The 16,672-nt window shown below is 47.1% G+C and overlaps 1 protein-coding gene across 1 annotated transcript in view; it reads right to left on the bottom strand.

Annotated features, from left to right (window-relative positions):
- The window catches only part of plxna3 (plexin A3), a 113,828-nt gene that overhangs the window by 9,171 nt on the left and 87,985 nt on the right, over nucleotides 1-16,672 (bottom strand). Inside the window, exons 11-24 of the mRNA XM_018752967.2 lie at nucleotides 11,305-11,401; nucleotides 8,708-8,898; nucleotides 8,262-8,410; nucleotides 7,831-7,951; nucleotides 6,813-6,949; nucleotides 6,326-6,496; nucleotides 5,662-5,755; nucleotides 5,203-5,442; nucleotides 4,854-4,997; nucleotides 3,739-3,973; nucleotides 3,181-3,323; nucleotides 2,413-2,669; nucleotides 2,256-2,322; nucleotides 1,032-1,178 (exon numbers count right to left, since the gene is read on the bottom strand). Coding sequence (XP_018608483.1) covers nucleotides 1,032-1,178; nucleotides 2,256-2,322; nucleotides 2,413-2,669; nucleotides 3,181-3,323; nucleotides 3,739-3,973; nucleotides 4,854-4,997; nucleotides 5,203-5,442; nucleotides 5,662-5,755; nucleotides 6,326-6,496; nucleotides 6,813-6,949; nucleotides 7,831-7,951; nucleotides 8,262-8,410; nucleotides 8,708-8,898; nucleotides 11,305-11,401 — 2,193 coding nt within the window. The remainder of the gene's footprint in view (nucleotides 1-1,031; nucleotides 1,179-2,255; nucleotides 2,323-2,412; nucleotides 2,670-3,180; nucleotides 3,324-3,738; nucleotides 3,974-4,853; nucleotides 4,998-5,202; nucleotides 5,443-5,661; nucleotides 5,756-6,325; nucleotides 6,497-6,812; nucleotides 6,950-7,830; nucleotides 7,952-8,261; nucleotides 8,411-8,707; nucleotides 8,899-11,304; nucleotides 11,402-16,672) is intronic.

Genomic DNA, 16,672 nt, shown 5'->3' with positions numbered 1-16,672 from the left:
CTGCGTGGACGGAAAGACATTAGCGGTGAGCACAGGTGAACGAAGCCATGCAGTCTCCTGTGCCCTGACCTTTGCCACCGGCCCTCAGCGGAGAGTGGGGGACTAATGAGATGGATAGGCCTGCAGGGATTGCTCATCTCTTTGAAGATAATTCCCGTGGCATTTGGATGCCGCCTATTGATTTCTTGATGGGAGTAAGGAACGGAACGCTTCACATCTGTGCGCCGCAGGACGGCGAATGAGACCGAGCCAAGGCTCCGCACATCCGGGGGGTCTAATTTAGCGGCGAGAGCGTAACGCTTTATGGTTACAAGTCACCCTATTACGCTTACTTTTTCCCCACCTAAATAATTAACTGGAGGCGATTAGAAAGGAAAAGAGAACGCACTCTGCTCTTTTTAAATTTAGCTCTCCTCTGACGTATCCAAAGCTTCCGCGTGAAAGTGAGCCAAGGGTGGCTGGAGCTGAGTAAATTAAGTGGATAACTGGAGTGTTTCTTGGTCCTGGGACCTGGGTGGGCTCCTCAGAAGGGGGCGTGGGATGCCGTGGGGGCGGTGTGCCTTTATGAGCAGACGATGGATTGATTCATTGTTGAATGAATCATCGGTAGGCCACAGCTGGCTGCTATTTGACTGGAGTGCAGTGCAGGGCGACAGTGCACCCCAGCCCCCAAATCCTCCTCCCCCTCCTCTCCAGCTCTTCCACTCCTCTCCCTCTCTCCCCACCCATTGCTTCGTCTCTCCCTCGCCGATTTCCAAACCAGTCCAGATTCCTCACTCGCTCAGACATGAATGGTACTCTTCCTTTACATAATCAGAACAAATTGAACACATTTAAAGGCAAATTATGGAACGGCTATATTAATCCACAACCAATAAAAACTCTAGCTCTTGCCCACAGTGTTCTGCTGCTGAACTTCAGGCTTTTTCACTGTAATCAGAACCCCTCACGTTCTATTTGTGGCTCCCCCCCTTCTCCGGTGCACAGGGCACCCCGGCAGCCTGACCCACGCAGGCTTCAGGGACCCTCACCAGCTGCTTGTAGTCGATCTGCTGGCGGATGAGCTTGTCCTCACTCAGGGAGTAGCGGGCTTCGCCGGTGATGGCGTCGATGGGGCCCTTCTCCATCTGCTGCTTGATGGCACAGTATAACATGAACAGGGGCTCTCCAGCACACTCCTGAGAGAGAGAGAGAGAGAGCGAGCGAGAGAGAGGGTGAGGTGGGTAAAGAGATGGAGAGGGAGAGGACAGCAGGGGGTTAGGAGGGGAGGGGGTGTGTTGGTTATATGGGCAATCACTCTTCATTCTGAACGGCATTTCTGAGGAGCACAGAAGTCACCAATTACCCACTTAAAAGCTTTTGATGACTAAACAGTGATACTGAAAGAACACTATGATTTAGTCCTTAGGCACGATTAACTTGACATTATTAATTACAGTGTGACATCCTGATTCACAGGCTACACAAGCACGAGGAGCCCTTAACCATCAGGGGCTCAGCACAATTCGCTTGTCAACAAGCCTGTGCATTGTGTGGCTGTTTACGGAATCGCACCCTTGTTTTTACAGCCACATCCTCCACGGCTCAAGACCTGCGCTATCGGCAAACCTCGCCGATTACCCGGGCGAGTGTGTTAAACCGCACTTTTTATTGTGAGCGTTTTATATTAATTACACTGGAAACATATGCCACCAAAATGCAGGATTTCTCTTTCGGATCAAAAACCGAGAGCGATTCCCCTCCGCATATTGAAACATCACAATTCAAAATATGTGATCACACGGCGAAGGAATTTCTAAGCCATGTTTATCAGAACTAAGAGCTGCCAAGTAATTAAGGAAATATATTTAGATAAAGAATTGATCTCTCTGTGGTATTATGTGGCATTGTATCTCAAGCAAAGCATCTCGCTGTGAGAGTGAATTTGAAAATGAAAAGCTGGAAGCCTTTGTGATAGGGCTTTAAGTAAGTATGCAGAAACATTTCAGAGTAATTACTTAAGGAGGCCGGAACCCTGGCCAAACCTCTTTCACATCTGCACTGATGTAACATAAATATATCTGGAGGGTTTCCAAAATACATTCCAATAGCCATTTAGAGCTGGTGCACACAATGGGCCTAGTTTTCATCGGCTTAACACGAACGCCAAACGCACCGCACCGCTATGTAACGTAACCGCTTATGGGCAGCGACAGCTGAAAAATTCGAAATATGAATGGCACAGGACTTGGCTGAATTTGAGTAAATTACCTTACCTTTAGGAACCGGTGGAGCAGAAATGTGAACCAGTTGGTGAGCATCTTCTCGGCAACTGATTCCGTCCTGCGGAGGAGAACAACAGAAGAGCTATTAGTCTTCCTCATAACGTGCGCGGCTGGATGTGGCGAGCGATAGGGCCCTCGGAGCCCTCACCTCCTCAGCAGCAGTTTGGGGTGGTTGCGGTTCTCCAGGTTCTTCTCAATGAGGTCGGCCAGCAGCTGCTTCAGCACCACGGTGGCGTACTCCATGCGCTCCTGCAGCGCCGCCATCAGGAGGGAGGCCACATTGCCACGATCGCGCATGGAGAACGAGCGCTGGGCCTCCAGTGTATGGATGAAGGTCAGAAGGAACATTTTGTTGTGCAGCAGCTGGCTGAAGAGTCTCAGGGCCTTTTCCACATTGGCTGGGGCCTGAAGGAAAGCAAAAGTGGGAAAAGTGGGTGAGGAAGCGAGGCGCCTGGGCAAAATACAAAATAAACGCAACACACACAAATGAGTGTGGAGCATGAGTACAGAGGTGAGAGGATCATCAGTACGTAGAGCCATGTTATTCAGGGTTACTTCAAAGAGATTTGCCTACTTAGGCCTGTTGAACAACTAGAATATGCCTCCCTGCTGCTTCTATTTTCTAAACATTTTTAGCAAGGCAGCTTCTAGGCGAGTGGCTCACTGAGGCCACATGGGGTTTGTGATTTGATTCCACCTCAGGTTTTAATTAAAAGAGAGAAAGAAGGAACTGCTAGCTCACAAGCTTGCTACTGAGAGACACGTTTCTGCAAGTAAGCTTAGGGGACTTTTTCAAAAGGGGGTATAATTTATTCTTTCTTTACTAGATGTTTTAACCAAAGCGATTGCAGGAATTGTGGGACTCCCGCCTGGGTTGTACGCCAGTGACAATACAGAGCTGTGCAGCCATCCTTACGTCAAGCTCCTTCAAGACAGGATGCTCCTCGATGCCCGGGAACATGACTCTCATGGTATAAGTGCGGTACTCCAGGAAGGGGATCTTCACACCATCCATGTCGTTGGTGAGCTCCTGAATGTCAGTCTGAAGCTCAGCAAAGGCTGCCGGGACAAACAAAAGGAATGACTATATTCTCTGCATACTACTGGCACTTTAGACTAATTAGATCGATTTACAATTCACCTACCAAATTAAACATGCCTTAAAGAATGGAAACGTGATTACAAAGTAATGGGATGCTTAAGAGGAGCAATCTCATCACGCAACACTTTTTCTTCCCCCAACCCCCCCACGCAAAATAAAACAGTCCTGAATACAATGCAGGTTGTAATAAATCTCTGCGGTCTTAAGCATTCTGTAAAACTATACATAAGACTTAAGTGGCCAAGTCATCTCGTTGTCAAAGCTTCACGCCGCCGCCACCAGACGAGAAAAATGTTTTGCCCAGTTGATGCACGAGTCACCTCATCTCAAAGGAAACCGGGAACATGATGGCCGTGACTCAGCTCCTCCTACCTTCCTTGCACTCCAGGGCCACGCGGGACTCCAGGTTGTCCATCTGCAACTGCAGGAGCTTGAGCGTGCGGTCGGCATCGCGGGTCTTGCGCTTGTAGGCGATAAGCACGGCGATGATGGCAATGAGGAGCACCCCACCGCCAGCCCCAATGCCGATGATGGCGGGCAAGGTGAGGGCGCTGTCCGAGTATATGTGCAGGGTCCCCGGGGAGTACTCAAGACCTCCCACCACGATCTGGAAGAGAGCACCGCAGGGGAGCCCACATCAAAAGGTGCTCAGCTGCACAGCTGGAGGGCAACTCATTTCTGGGCCGTAGTGCAGGGAGGCGTTTTACCTGTCCGCCGGGAGACCACGGCTTGCTGAAGGCCACTCGCCAATTAACCAAGGCCTCCTGCAGGTTTTGCTAATGAGTTTCACCTTTTACAGCATCATTACACCCTGCCCTGTTCAATTAATTATTGAGTACTGTATTGTGCATTGTGGGAAATGGAAAACAACGCCGTCGATATGAGTCAGGTGACTTAACTCTCCAGTCCAGACCGGCTGCCTGTCTGTCTCCATTAGTTCCCCAGGAGATAATACCAGCTCACAAATCACTGACACTTCTCTCCTAGCCTCCCGCTCTGCTCTAATCTCCCCTTTGATTTGTAGACGCCTCTTCCTTTTTCCACAGTTGCGTTTATCGATTGGGTTAAATTGGGTTTGAATATTTCAGTCAGTCACAAGCTGTGTCAACAGGCTGAGAACTAGTTCGGGCATTTTGGTTATATCAATATGTAAAGATTTGGCAATGCCTTTTACTCCTCAGTCACTCTAGCAAAGAGCTTCCAGTGACTAAGGAGCTCAAAAGGTCAGCGATCTGAATCTATGGGTGTGCCCCAGTACCGTGGATCTGAGTGGCACTCAACAAATTTGCTCAAGTATCAAACACTGCAGTCATAACTGAAAACTGCAAAACAAGTGATTGAAATTAAGGTAAGCGATCGCTTATTTCGCAGTTTTATTGCAGGCTTTTCACTCAGCAGCATGAACTCATACAACTGCTGTAGCAACAAAACAAAGCAACAGAATCAGTGATGGAAAACCCAGCTGCTATCGGTGTCAGCAGTCTTACCAGGACTCGCTGCTCCCCTGTGAGATCTGGCGAATCGCAGAGCAGCTGGGACTCAGAGACGGTTAAGAGGCATGGCGTTTCTCCAATCAACACGCTGTAATTGAGTCGGGCGTTCCCTGGAGCTGACGGTATCAGATTTTTTCCCTGTTTTGAGGACAGAAGTCAGTTTCATCGGCAGAGCAATTACATCTGTAGGAGACACTAAACGTTTAAATACTCCTTGTTTCTGCAAGCCATTTGACATTCCTTTACTCTCCCCTGGCACAAGTAGTTTGGAGAAAAGCGTCAGATGAAATTAACCACCACTGAGGTGTGCCACCCTCACATAAAATGACCAGAAGCAACTCACTTTTAGGATGATGGGGGATCCTGGCTTCACCTCCAGTATCCCAGAGCTGCCCAGTGAGTCAAACGTGGGATTGGGGTAGTAGGTGAATGGAGTCCCGTTGAGACTGAGCAAAGCGGTCACATGGTCAAGGATGAAGCCAAACTCGTCTGGGTGCAGGCCAGACTCAGGGGCCTGCCTCTTGGTGTATACTATTCCAGGAGCCAGACACGTCATTACAGAGTCGTTCACAACCGTGCACACCTGAGCAGAAGAGGAGGAGAAGGTGTGAGAGAGAGAGAGAGAGAGAGAGAGATCTAGACTCTGGGTTGGTAAAAAAACACAGAAAACATAACTGCCCCATGAAACCTGTTGGCTTTTTTGATGCATGAGGTTGTGCAACTGGACCGTGTCATATTGCAAGAGGCAAAAAAATGGTTTGGCCATCAGTTCTAAAATGCATCATGGCATCTTTCCACTTACATTGATGGTCTCCACACCTCCGTATTTCGCTCGGACTTTGGGTTCTTGAATGGTGAGCAGGTTGCTGCCGGTAACTGTGATTGGTGTGCTCCCACTGAAAAGCAAAGAAACAGTAATAAACACCTATACACCCATGCCACTCTAATAACTGCTACTGTTAATGTTTTGTCTCTTTTTTCTTAAACCGAATACTTTCAGTATTTCCAGCACATTAAAGGCGGTCTCCAAAATGAGACAAAGCAGCTTGACAGATATTTGGCTATCTGGACTGAACTGCAGAGAGACTTGTGTGCCCTGTGCAGCTGATGTGGTTTATTTCACTCAGGGAGAACTGCAAGGATTTTGAGAGAGCGTTTGCCCGGCCCTCTGGGTGCAATCTATTAGGAATTTATATATACTTGAGACTTCATCAGTTCTTGTATATTGCATTACGGAGTGTCATGGTGAAATTGTTATGATGGGACCTTATCTATGTCTGAGGGTGGCTCTTTCAAGATGACTGTTTTAATCTCCAGGAGAATTGTGCCCGGGGTATTTCATGTGCTAATGGATTCTCCCTTCTCTGTATTCCATCCCTGCCTCTCCCTGGATGGCAGACACGCTTGGAGCGCTGGAATGTCTACGGCTGCAACGACTCGGGAACGTCGCTGCACGGAGCACTCACTTGATGATGCTCCAGTTGGGCTCGATGCTGCCCACCGTGGGGTCCTCCATGTAGAGGTACCGGGTGTCAGCACTGGTGATCTCCGCCTTGTCGATGTACAGCCGGATGGGGGAGAAGCCGGCCCCGGACGCAGATGTCGGGGTCACGCAAACGATATCTTGGTTGCTTCTCCTGCAAGAACGCAGCTTATTGTCCGATGACTGTTACGTTAAAAACTACGTAAACATTAGTGATGGAAACGCCGCACAGGCCATAATGTATCGCCTTCCTCGATCTCCACTGTTAAAAATATTAATTTGGACATGTGACATGTGTTCCGTAAATGTACAGTATGTGCCTCTTCCAGCACAACAATACAGGCTTGTCTTGTGTCATTACTCCTCAGAACATGACGGCGGCAATTCGACAGCTCGGTGTCTAAATCGCCCTAAGCCCTGATCAAACAGTTGTCGTTGACTTAACACGACATGAGCGCGGCCGCGCTCACCTGACGAACAGACACTCTCCCTGGCCAAGGAACACAGTCACTGTACTTCCAGCACCCAGATTCTTCCCCAGGATAGTGAGCCTTGTGCCCCCGGACACGGGCCCTTTCTCTGGGTGGACCCTGCTGAAGCTGGGAACCTGGAGAGGGAACACTGCATTAGTCAGTCCCTCAGAGGGAACTAAGTCCACTGTCAGCGACAGTGTCGGAAGGCTGGAAGAGAGCTACATCCCTGACCCTGGTCTGCAGAAGATGTGCGCGCATCAAACGTTTCAGCAAAACAGGCTAGCTGTACGTTCTCCACTTCGTGTCCGATCCACTTTCTGCAATATTTTAATGAAATAATAAATAAATGGCATGCAGGAGACCCGGCTAGAGTCTGATATATACCCGATGCACTAAAACGCAACAGACAGACAACTCATAAAACAACCCATTGCCTTCTTCGACTTTTGGCAATCGTTACACATTTTGTAATTTGGAAATTTGTTTTTGCAATTAAGTTAATGTGGATTTTTTTCCCCCTTTTCTTTTTGGGAGGGGGGGGGGGGGGGCGTATCCTGAACTGATTTAAGTCAAGCAAAGCCACATCAGACAGCAGCTCTCAGACAAGCTGAACTGTCCTTAAATTAGCTGTCCCCTAAATTAGCTGTGTAACTGCGTAATCGCCCTGTGCACATGTATTCATTTGCTGTGAATTGCATCTGCCTCTCCCGAAATTAAACTGCAAGGCTACTATTGATTGTTCGTTTAAGAGGCCAGGTCTGGCCCATTCATTCCTGCGTACAGCTCAGAGGCCGCTGGATAATCGACCGTCGCCACATTCCTGGTCGGCATTGCTTAATGCTCCGCGGGGAGGAGCGGGTAATTAGATCGTGCTGGGCACACTTTTACAACTACATTCTTCTACCTGGGCATGGCAGCGCAGGGCCAGCTCGCAGGGCGACCGAGTCTGCGCTCCTCTGACAGCGTCGGCCGATGGCCCGCTAGCAGCCTCCCCGGATGGGGGATCGTCACGTACCACAAAGGAGTAGGTCTGCGTGGACTGGGTGCGGTACTCGGCGCTACAGTCTCCGATGCAGAGCTCCACGGGGCCTCCCGGGGGGTTGCTCATGAGCGACTCCTCCATGTCACACACGATTCTGCCAGGGGAACACGTGTGTCAGGGTGCTGCTGTAAGCTGCTGGGAAGACGTGCTGCAAGCCAACACTTACTGCCCAAGGTGGGACAGGACCACACGAGAGGCAGGGTGGAGTTTTGAGTGTGTGCTGTGGTGGTCCACCTGAATGGCCAGAGCACACACTCAAAACTTCTCTATATTCCACCTGGCTCCCACACTGGTATTAATAATGAATCAAAGTGACTCATCTTGCTAGGGCTTGTAAGGCTGGGCTTTAGGGACATTGAACTAGAGGTTTTGAAGTGAGATGTTGGATAAGAGCAGGTGCCCACCTCTCAGCGCTGATGTACTCGGAGGGCACTGGATTGCAGCGGACACCTGCGACACGCACGTGGGTGATCTCCCGCACCTGCAGACCCAGGTTCTCTCCCTCCATCGTGACCCGGGTGCCCCCCTCCTTGGGCCCAGTGAGAGGCCAAATCTGTACATGGAAAGCAGAAGCATTGCACGCACACACACACACTGGCTGGCACATACACCTGTATTTGTTTCTCTTTGCAGTAGCCATCTAACCACTAATAAAACGAATGGTTAATTTTATTATGAAAAAACCCTGAATACACATGAAGACCAAGTAACAGGATTTATTTTCAGCACTTACATTGTCTCCTTTCATAGAGAAACTATAAAAAGCCATGTGACCTTATGCGATCAGTTCCTCCGCCGCCTGTTTATCAGGGTGTATTTTTAAGGGTTTGGACGCGCCGCTCTGCCGTACCTTGGTGATGCGAGGGTGGCTGCAGCGGACGCTGCGCCGGCCCTGGTGCATCCAGTTCTGCTCGGGGGCGTGGCAGTGCTGGCGAAGGAGGCACTTCTTGTCAGCCAGGCACCAGCCGCAGCTGAATGCGCTGTCAGCCTTCAGACACAGGCCGCAGCTGTCCCTTTGAGCCTCGCACTTGTATAGCAGGGCTGAGAAAGAGCAAGGAGGGAGTGGTCACACACACACACACGCACGTGCCTGCACACAGCGTCAGGTGAGGCAGCCTAGTGAAGCACAACACATAGCAACCGTTACCGAGACCCAGAGCGGACTTTCGGGACAGTGGCTGCTAATACCCCTCATCCCCAGCGGGCTGTATCTCCGACTCACATCGCACTTCCCCTTCTTGGGCCCAAAGCGACGGCACACTCGGTTCTGATAACGCAAGTGTAGAGGTGAGGGCGACACGCGTGGCTATTGACCGGCACAGGAAGAGAGTGTGATCAGATAGAGCAGTGGCCACATGGCCGCCTCTCTGCTAATCTCCACACAAAAGCCAATCGCTGACAAGACGGACAGATGAAATCTGCTGCCCGACTGCGTGCGGACTCGCCGTCTTTCAAAGAGGCCTGGTAGGAAGCGCCAGATTAAACACTCTCCTAGCTCCGATAATGTAGGAGACTGGCTCCTGCCTGCGCGTCGGAGGTTCGCAGCGCCATAAAAGGCAGAGGCACGAAAAGCAGACGAAAGGCGCTCTGAAATCTTTCTGCTGATCTCCACAGAATGTCCAAAAACAACAAAGGGGGAACTTGTCAGGCAGAATGTTGCAGTCTATAAAACTTTAATTGTTTAGATTCAAAAACTCACTGACATATTTTTTTAATTAAGATAACGAGATTGAAAAGGTCTGCCTGCATAACCAGCTATGCCACTCAGAAGATTCATTACTCTGAGGCTCACTGCAGTGTGTGTGTGTGTGTGTTTCAGTAAGTGCTCGCAGTTCATGGAGATGGACAACTTGCATTGGCATATTTTTTTCATACTCAGTTATAATGATGATCATCATTAATAACTTAATTATAATCATCAGTGGAATGTTCTATACCTTATCATTAAATTAGAAAAAGGCAAAAAAAAAAAAAAAGAAAAAAAAAAAATCAGTGCTTTGACACTCTTGTGGACTGCCACGTTCAGCTCACAGGCACCACTAGAGGGCGCTGCCAATTTTCTCTGCACTGTTTCATTCTCCCCCATCCAAACGGAACTGGGTTCACATACACACACTCATCCCTGATACCCAGTCTCCCCATAGCTACTTTTTTGTGTATTCGATCTGCTGTTATTAATAAGGCATAAATCAGGGGCACAGCTGGAAGCCTAGTGGTTAAAGCTGTTGCCTTTGGACCCAAAGGTCACAGGTTCAAATCCCACCTCTAGCTGTAGTACCCTTGAGCAAAATAAATACCATAAAATTGCTCCAGTAAAAATGATCCAGCTGTATAAATGGATAAATAATTGTTGGTAGATTAACACCGAAAGTTGCTTTGGAGAAAAGTGTAAAAAAAAATGAATAAAATTAAATTAGTCTAGATTTTCGTTCTTCCGGTTGCAACATTCGGTTCAGGGTGATAAACTGTCAGCGCACTTGAAAGTAGGGCCAAACAGCTGTGTGAGAGAGCGTGAGCCGCACTGCATTCTGAGATCAGGGTCGTTTTTTTTTTTCTTTTTAAACCTTTCTTATAATCCTGCATTTCTTAAAACGGCCTCCCGAAAAGGAGAAAAGATAAGGAACATGTTAGCAAAAGTGGAGACGGCTGCAAAGCATCTGGCTCGGTTCGGGCAAGAGTTGGATGTGTTAAAGTGTACAGATCATGGTAAATTTTTCTCTTGCCAGAATTGGCGAAAAACCACAGTCCAAACTATTTTAGCTATGACAGGCAAAATACACGCAAGAACTATGAGGGTCACCACCTCTCCTCCACCAAGCACCGCCTGCTTCGTCTTTCACAAGCCAGTCCATGCACACTACCGCAACAACTGACGTCTTTGTTTTAAAATGTACCTTATACATAATATTATTCGTTGTTATTCTTTCTGCTTTAACGTGTCATGCAACTCTTCCTTCATACTAGGCATCTTTTACAGTGATTATGTGCTGAACATCGGATGGGATTGGAATGAATTGTTATTAATAACAGCATAAGTTATTTCCTTATTCAGTTTTTTGACACGTGCGCAGTTTTCAGGAATTAATTTGGACCAGATAATGGGGGGGCGTCTGTTTGTAACGCAGCGCTTAGAACCACCACCTTTAGATTCAAAGTTCGCCATTTCGGATCCTACCTGCTTTTCCTGCACTACCCTTGAGCAAGGTACTTAGCCAAAATGACTCCAGTAAAAATGACCATTCTGCATTGTTTCAAGTTGATTGGGAAAAACGCAAGAGCTGAATGGATGAATGTACATGTTAACTCCATCGGCACGTTGCTGTCTTGCTTCGCGGCGGCTCTGATTAAACCACATCCAAAAAAAAAATACTGATCACACCACCGCATCCGATTACCGGGCACAACGTAATGCCTTGAGCAAGAGTCAGTGCATTAAGGAGGATATACCTTTCATGGTGGCTGGCTTGTCGATGAAGAAATCTCCATCCCAGACAATAGAGAAATCCACAGGCAGGTCTCCCACGTCATCTCCGTCATACCAGTACTGAAAGGAGACATGGCAACAGAGAAAGCAGTCATTTCATCGTTTAGACATCCCATTCATCCAAAGAGACTGAAATCGGATCCATTTACGCATTCCGCTGTTTCACCGGAGCCCTTCACATCAAGTGTGTTGCCCAAGGGATCCTCCTGGGATTTGACCCCAGCAAAATGCAGGTTACAAATCCTTGTCCTTAACCACTTCTGCCACGCACAGAGCAACAGGTAGCGCAGTGGTAAGTGCTTCTGCCCTGCACTCAAAGAACGCCGATTCAAATCCTGTAGTCACCCAGCGCAGGGCACCTTCCATCAGTTGCTGTGGGGAAAAACTACCTAGCTGTATAAAGTAATAAAACGCTAAGCTGCTTTACAAACCAGTGTCAGACAAATTGACAAATGACTACTAACGAAGCATCACAATAGTACTGTCACACCGGTTAGAGCTTCTGCCTTCGGACCGAAAGGTCGCATGTTTGAATTTCACCTCCAGTTGTAGTACCCTTGAGCAAGGTACTTACCCTAAATTGCTCCAGTAACATTACCCAGCTGTATAAATGGGTTAAGTAATCCTAGGTAGATTAACACTGGAAGTGACTTTGGAGGAAAGCATCAGCCGAATTAATAAATGTACCGCCAACCAGACTTTCCGTTGTGCACGACACAAACGGCATCCCACCCCAACGAAAACGTCTTTGCCGAGTGTCTATAGAGAACCGGCACTTATCGGCTGGCATGGCTTTGGCAGTTGGGAGGAAGGAGATGTGTTTTCCACAGCTCGCTGTACAGTTTACATGGTGCTTACGCCAGGTGGCTGTCTGCTAGGTGGAAAAAAGGGGTGACGGCGGTTTTACCGGCCATGTTTTAATTAGCAGCAACACTCAGAGCACTTAGCAAACGCGTTCCTGGGAGAATATCGCTGATCAGCCACATCGATCGGCAGGCGGGCAGAACACTTAAGGTGCTTCGGGCAACGGGGATGTTGGGCTGGACCAGACAACTGGAAAGGGCGGCTGGACACAGCATTCAAAAAAAAAAAAAAAAGAATCCCACATTACATTAAATGGCCCTCTCAGATAATTAGAGATGATACAGTTTGATATATCGGCGGCGGCCATACGGAATCTGATTCAATCTATGGTACTCAAATTTATAACGTACCAAATCGACTAAGTGCCAAAAAAACATGCCAAATGGACAAAACAGTCCAAAAAGGCCCTCCCCCCCCCCCCCCGAGCTGACTGAAATGTCAGATGCAGGTCTAATGTTGCTTCCTCCAAATTTTCAAAACAAAAACAGCCACTGTGCCCCGCAAGACGTGGATGGTGTAACGCAGGGGAAATCGTATGTGGTAAACTGAGGCTTAAGTCTTTGTGCAGCTGTTGCGGGAAAAATCTAGAAGGAATTTAAGCACGGAATGCACCAGCGTGGCTGCTGAAGGCCAGTACTGCAGCCCACTGAGAGAGTTGACACGGAGCCCCCTGACGCTGCTAAATCTGTGTGGAGACGGTGGCGGCTGGACAGGGGCCAAATACACCTGGGATCAATCAGTTATGAAGGAGCACAGAGAGCAAGGTCTCCTAGCAAGTGCCTTAACAGAATGAGAAAACAGCTGACAAATGTCTGAAATCCGACATTTCGATGTGCGCAGGAGCAACGTCGCCACTCCACATTAACCTCGAATGCTTCCTTCACTAGTACACCTACGGCACGTTTCATAGGGACCTCTGTTGGGAAGGATAGCAGACAGTTATTTTAGACATGTATTTAACAAAATGTCCAGATGGAGGTCGTGTTCTGTGATCACTTGATATTTTCCCTTCTCGATAACTGCTCCCAGGTAACTACAAGACCTGATCATCTGCTACACTCCAACCAGACTGCTACGCTACTCCTTTGCCCGCTTGGTCGTCTCACATATGAAAGGTCCAAAAAACAAAAGCACAAAGGTTTTTGGTTCTGGCTCTGATATGATGGAATGACCTCCCCCTCTCACTCAGAACTGCTGAATCTCTTTCTACATTTAAGAAAGGTCTCAAAACTCACCTTCTGTACTCACTTCTCCCACGATCTAAGTGCATGATAAACGCATAAATGTTAAATAATTTTGTGATTATGACTGTTGAATGAAGGCTAAATCTTTATGTACACTGGTTTATATGGTGGAAAGTAAATTAAATGTGCTTTACAATCCCGCGTCTGCATCCTAGTTTCTCTTTCTGTTGATGTAATGCACTCATTGTGTTTTTGTGAGACGTCGTCCCTTTGGAGAGAAGTGCCTGCTAAATGAAAATGCAAATGTAAATGTACTCCCTGACAATAATGTTTGATGATGAAATCCACACTAGCGGCAGGCAATGGAAGCTGAAGCTCTCGTGTCACACTTTGCGGTGTCTTCCCTTCCTTCAGCAGTGCCATCCTTAAATTGATTTCTCCATTCCTTGGCTATGCTGGATATGAGAGGATATGCAGAGGCAAGCTTGATCTTACTGTTGAGCAAAACCTTGAACAACTTTAGCAGCTGGATGTATAGTGTTTCAGAATGTGAGGCAGGCATGTCAAACCACAACATGAGAATACAGCATAACCCTAACCACTCCCAAGAAGATTAGGTGAAACAAGTGATGACCAAAGCATTCAAGCCCATATTTCAGCTTCGACTCAATACCCTGCGTAGAATAACTGTGAGTAACTGTGGAACAGTTAGTGTCCAAAACATGAACTCTTTCCCCGTGCAATGCCTCGAGCTCTGTTAAACACTTCCAGCTGCAAAAACGGTTGCGTTTTGTTCACGCTGGTACATGACTTCCAATGATAAAACCTTCTTTGTAGCCTTAATTAAAGATTAAAAAAAAAATTCTGCAAAAAAGATTTAGGAAATAAAAGCCAAAGAGTTCATTAGATCTCCATAAATTATTGACGATCACTAACCTAAATGCATACTAAAACACAAATCACGTCATTTAAAAGTTTTCGAATTTTGTCAAGACTAACAGCTAAGAATGTTAAAAGATGCAACGCTCAACGCTGGAGGTAAGACAAACTAGCATTATCATAAACATATGCAGAATGCATTTCAGTGCATTTTCCATAAAAAGGGAATGTGACTTGCCTGGTGTAGTCGAATTTGTGTCATCGGAATTGAGGTGAGCACTTTATTCCAAGAAAAACCAAAACATTCTTTTCCCATGAGAAGAAAGTTCCTCTGCTGATCTCAATGAAAACAACCAGAGCTATCACTTTCAGTGCACTTTTCAGTTGAGGAAAAGTAACAGCCCCATTGTACACAAGCAGTGGAACACCAGAGGTATCAGTGTGAGAAATCACACCAGATCCTCTATGATTACCGTTCACAGCCAGCTCCCACTCATGCCTATGGTGTAAAATTCATATGCAATAACCCCACGGACAAACCTGTTCGGCCCAAGTGGCACAAATACGGCTAACATCCTACGAACCGAATTGAAATGGGGGCAGCTGGTAGTGTAGTGGTTACAGTTACTGCCTTTTGGTCGCAGGTTTGATCACCACCCTTTGAGCGATGTACTTACCCTAAATTGCTCCAGTAAAATTACCCACCTGTATAAACAGGCAAATAACTGCGAAGCAGCTTAACACAGTAAGTCGCTTTGGAGAAAAGCATCCGCTAAATTAGTAAATGTAAAGTGAACCAACATATCCGGGACGATAAATGCTACCGTTAGCCCCACAAAAGCATTTCGCTGCACGTCACACTAAGAATGGTTGCGTACGTGACAAACAACATTTGAATTCGACATACTGCCGGGACGGGGCTGCGCGGATCTGAACTCGAACTCCGCTCCCTCGACCGGCCGAGCCGCCGACTGTCTCGCATGCTTGTGCGAAGGGGTTGCAGAATATGTCGATCCAGATGGTAACAATCTCCGTTGTGCCATGTCGAGTATTAGCATACGTAGGAGTACGTTCCCCTTGGGAGGCAGGAGAGCACGTCTACAAGGCTGCCCAGGCCTCGCTGCATCCTTGCCCTATCCACAATACAAAGAGTTATTTAACCATGGCTGCTGCCAGTTGTGCTGCCGCTAGGCTTTGTAGCGTAAGACCCAATATGTAAAACGCTACCAGGTTTGTAATTACTCATTAATGTAGGTTGCCGCTTTCATTTTCAGAGCGGTTCCAAAAAGCAAGGGGCAAAAATGGAACTAAATTCTACCCAAATGCCTGATTGAGCACTTCACGGCAGTAACAATACAATAATGAGGACAGGCTGGTATATGAAGTCGGAGAAAAAAAATAACAGTTAAGTGCCGTTCTCTTTCTTGTGCATTCAGAAAGCGGCACTACCCTGGATCCACAATAATAGTGTTCTTTGTGAGCACCCTTTCCATCAAGAGGAAGTTCAGAACTTGGTCATTGTTTAAAAGGCCTCTACAGCACGTTTCCCGGGTAACGCTGACGGGGTCTGTCGCTAAGGGGTCATCAGTGCTTAGCAACACTACGTTCACGGGATCATTTTGGATATTTTCCATTTTATCTTGATAATAGGTAAAATCGAGTGCATTTTGCCACACTGCCGAACCAATCGTATGAAACTGCAATGACCACCTCTGTACGTGCATAAAGGTGGCCCCTGTTTGTGTTACGGGGTCCATTTAACACTGACGTATGCTGCTGATGGCTGCATGTTGCTGATGTCTGCACAACACATCAAAAGAAGAGTGCGAGCGAAGAAACCGCTATGCATGAGGAATTAGGCAGAATTACGGGCCATAACCTCGACGCAGCAGGCTGTTCGAAGCTAATCTGTTGAGAACAAATCAACGTACTGCAGAGAAATTTAAATTCTTGCGGTACGCCTCTGTTTCTGTAAATACGTGTGATGCGAGCGTGTGCGATTGTGCGCAAAAGTGATATAAGCGGTTAAAACTGACTCTCTCATAAACCTTCCAAGTCTGATTGCAGGATAAATTGCTTCCAGAGTTGGGTTCAGGTAAAAATGTCAATTTCTTTAACAAAATCCTTTGTATTCTGACTAATACTGTGACTTCATTTGTTAACTTTTTTAAACCAGAAACACAGAAATTTAGAGAGAATCAGTAATTACTCATAATAAGTAAACCTGGAAGCAATGACAAGTACCACCTTCTAAAAAAAATTACTCATAGGAGACCATACATACACACACACACACACACACACAGCGTTTCATATTTCTTACATTCTTCACCCAAAACTTCAACAGAAAGCGACTTCTGGTTTTTCATAGCAACTGTGTAATATATTTAGATATGCTTATTTT

This window comes from Scleropages formosus, chromosome 1 (assembly GCF_900964775.1).
Source record: "Scleropages formosus chromosome 1, fSclFor1.1, whole genome shotgun sequence".
NCBI classification, from domain to species: Eukaryota; Metazoa; Chordata; class Actinopteri; order Osteoglossiformes; family Osteoglossidae; genus Scleropages; species Scleropages formosus.
Note: the sequence above shows the minus strand (reverse complement) of the source record. Positions and strands in the feature narration are given on the sequence as shown.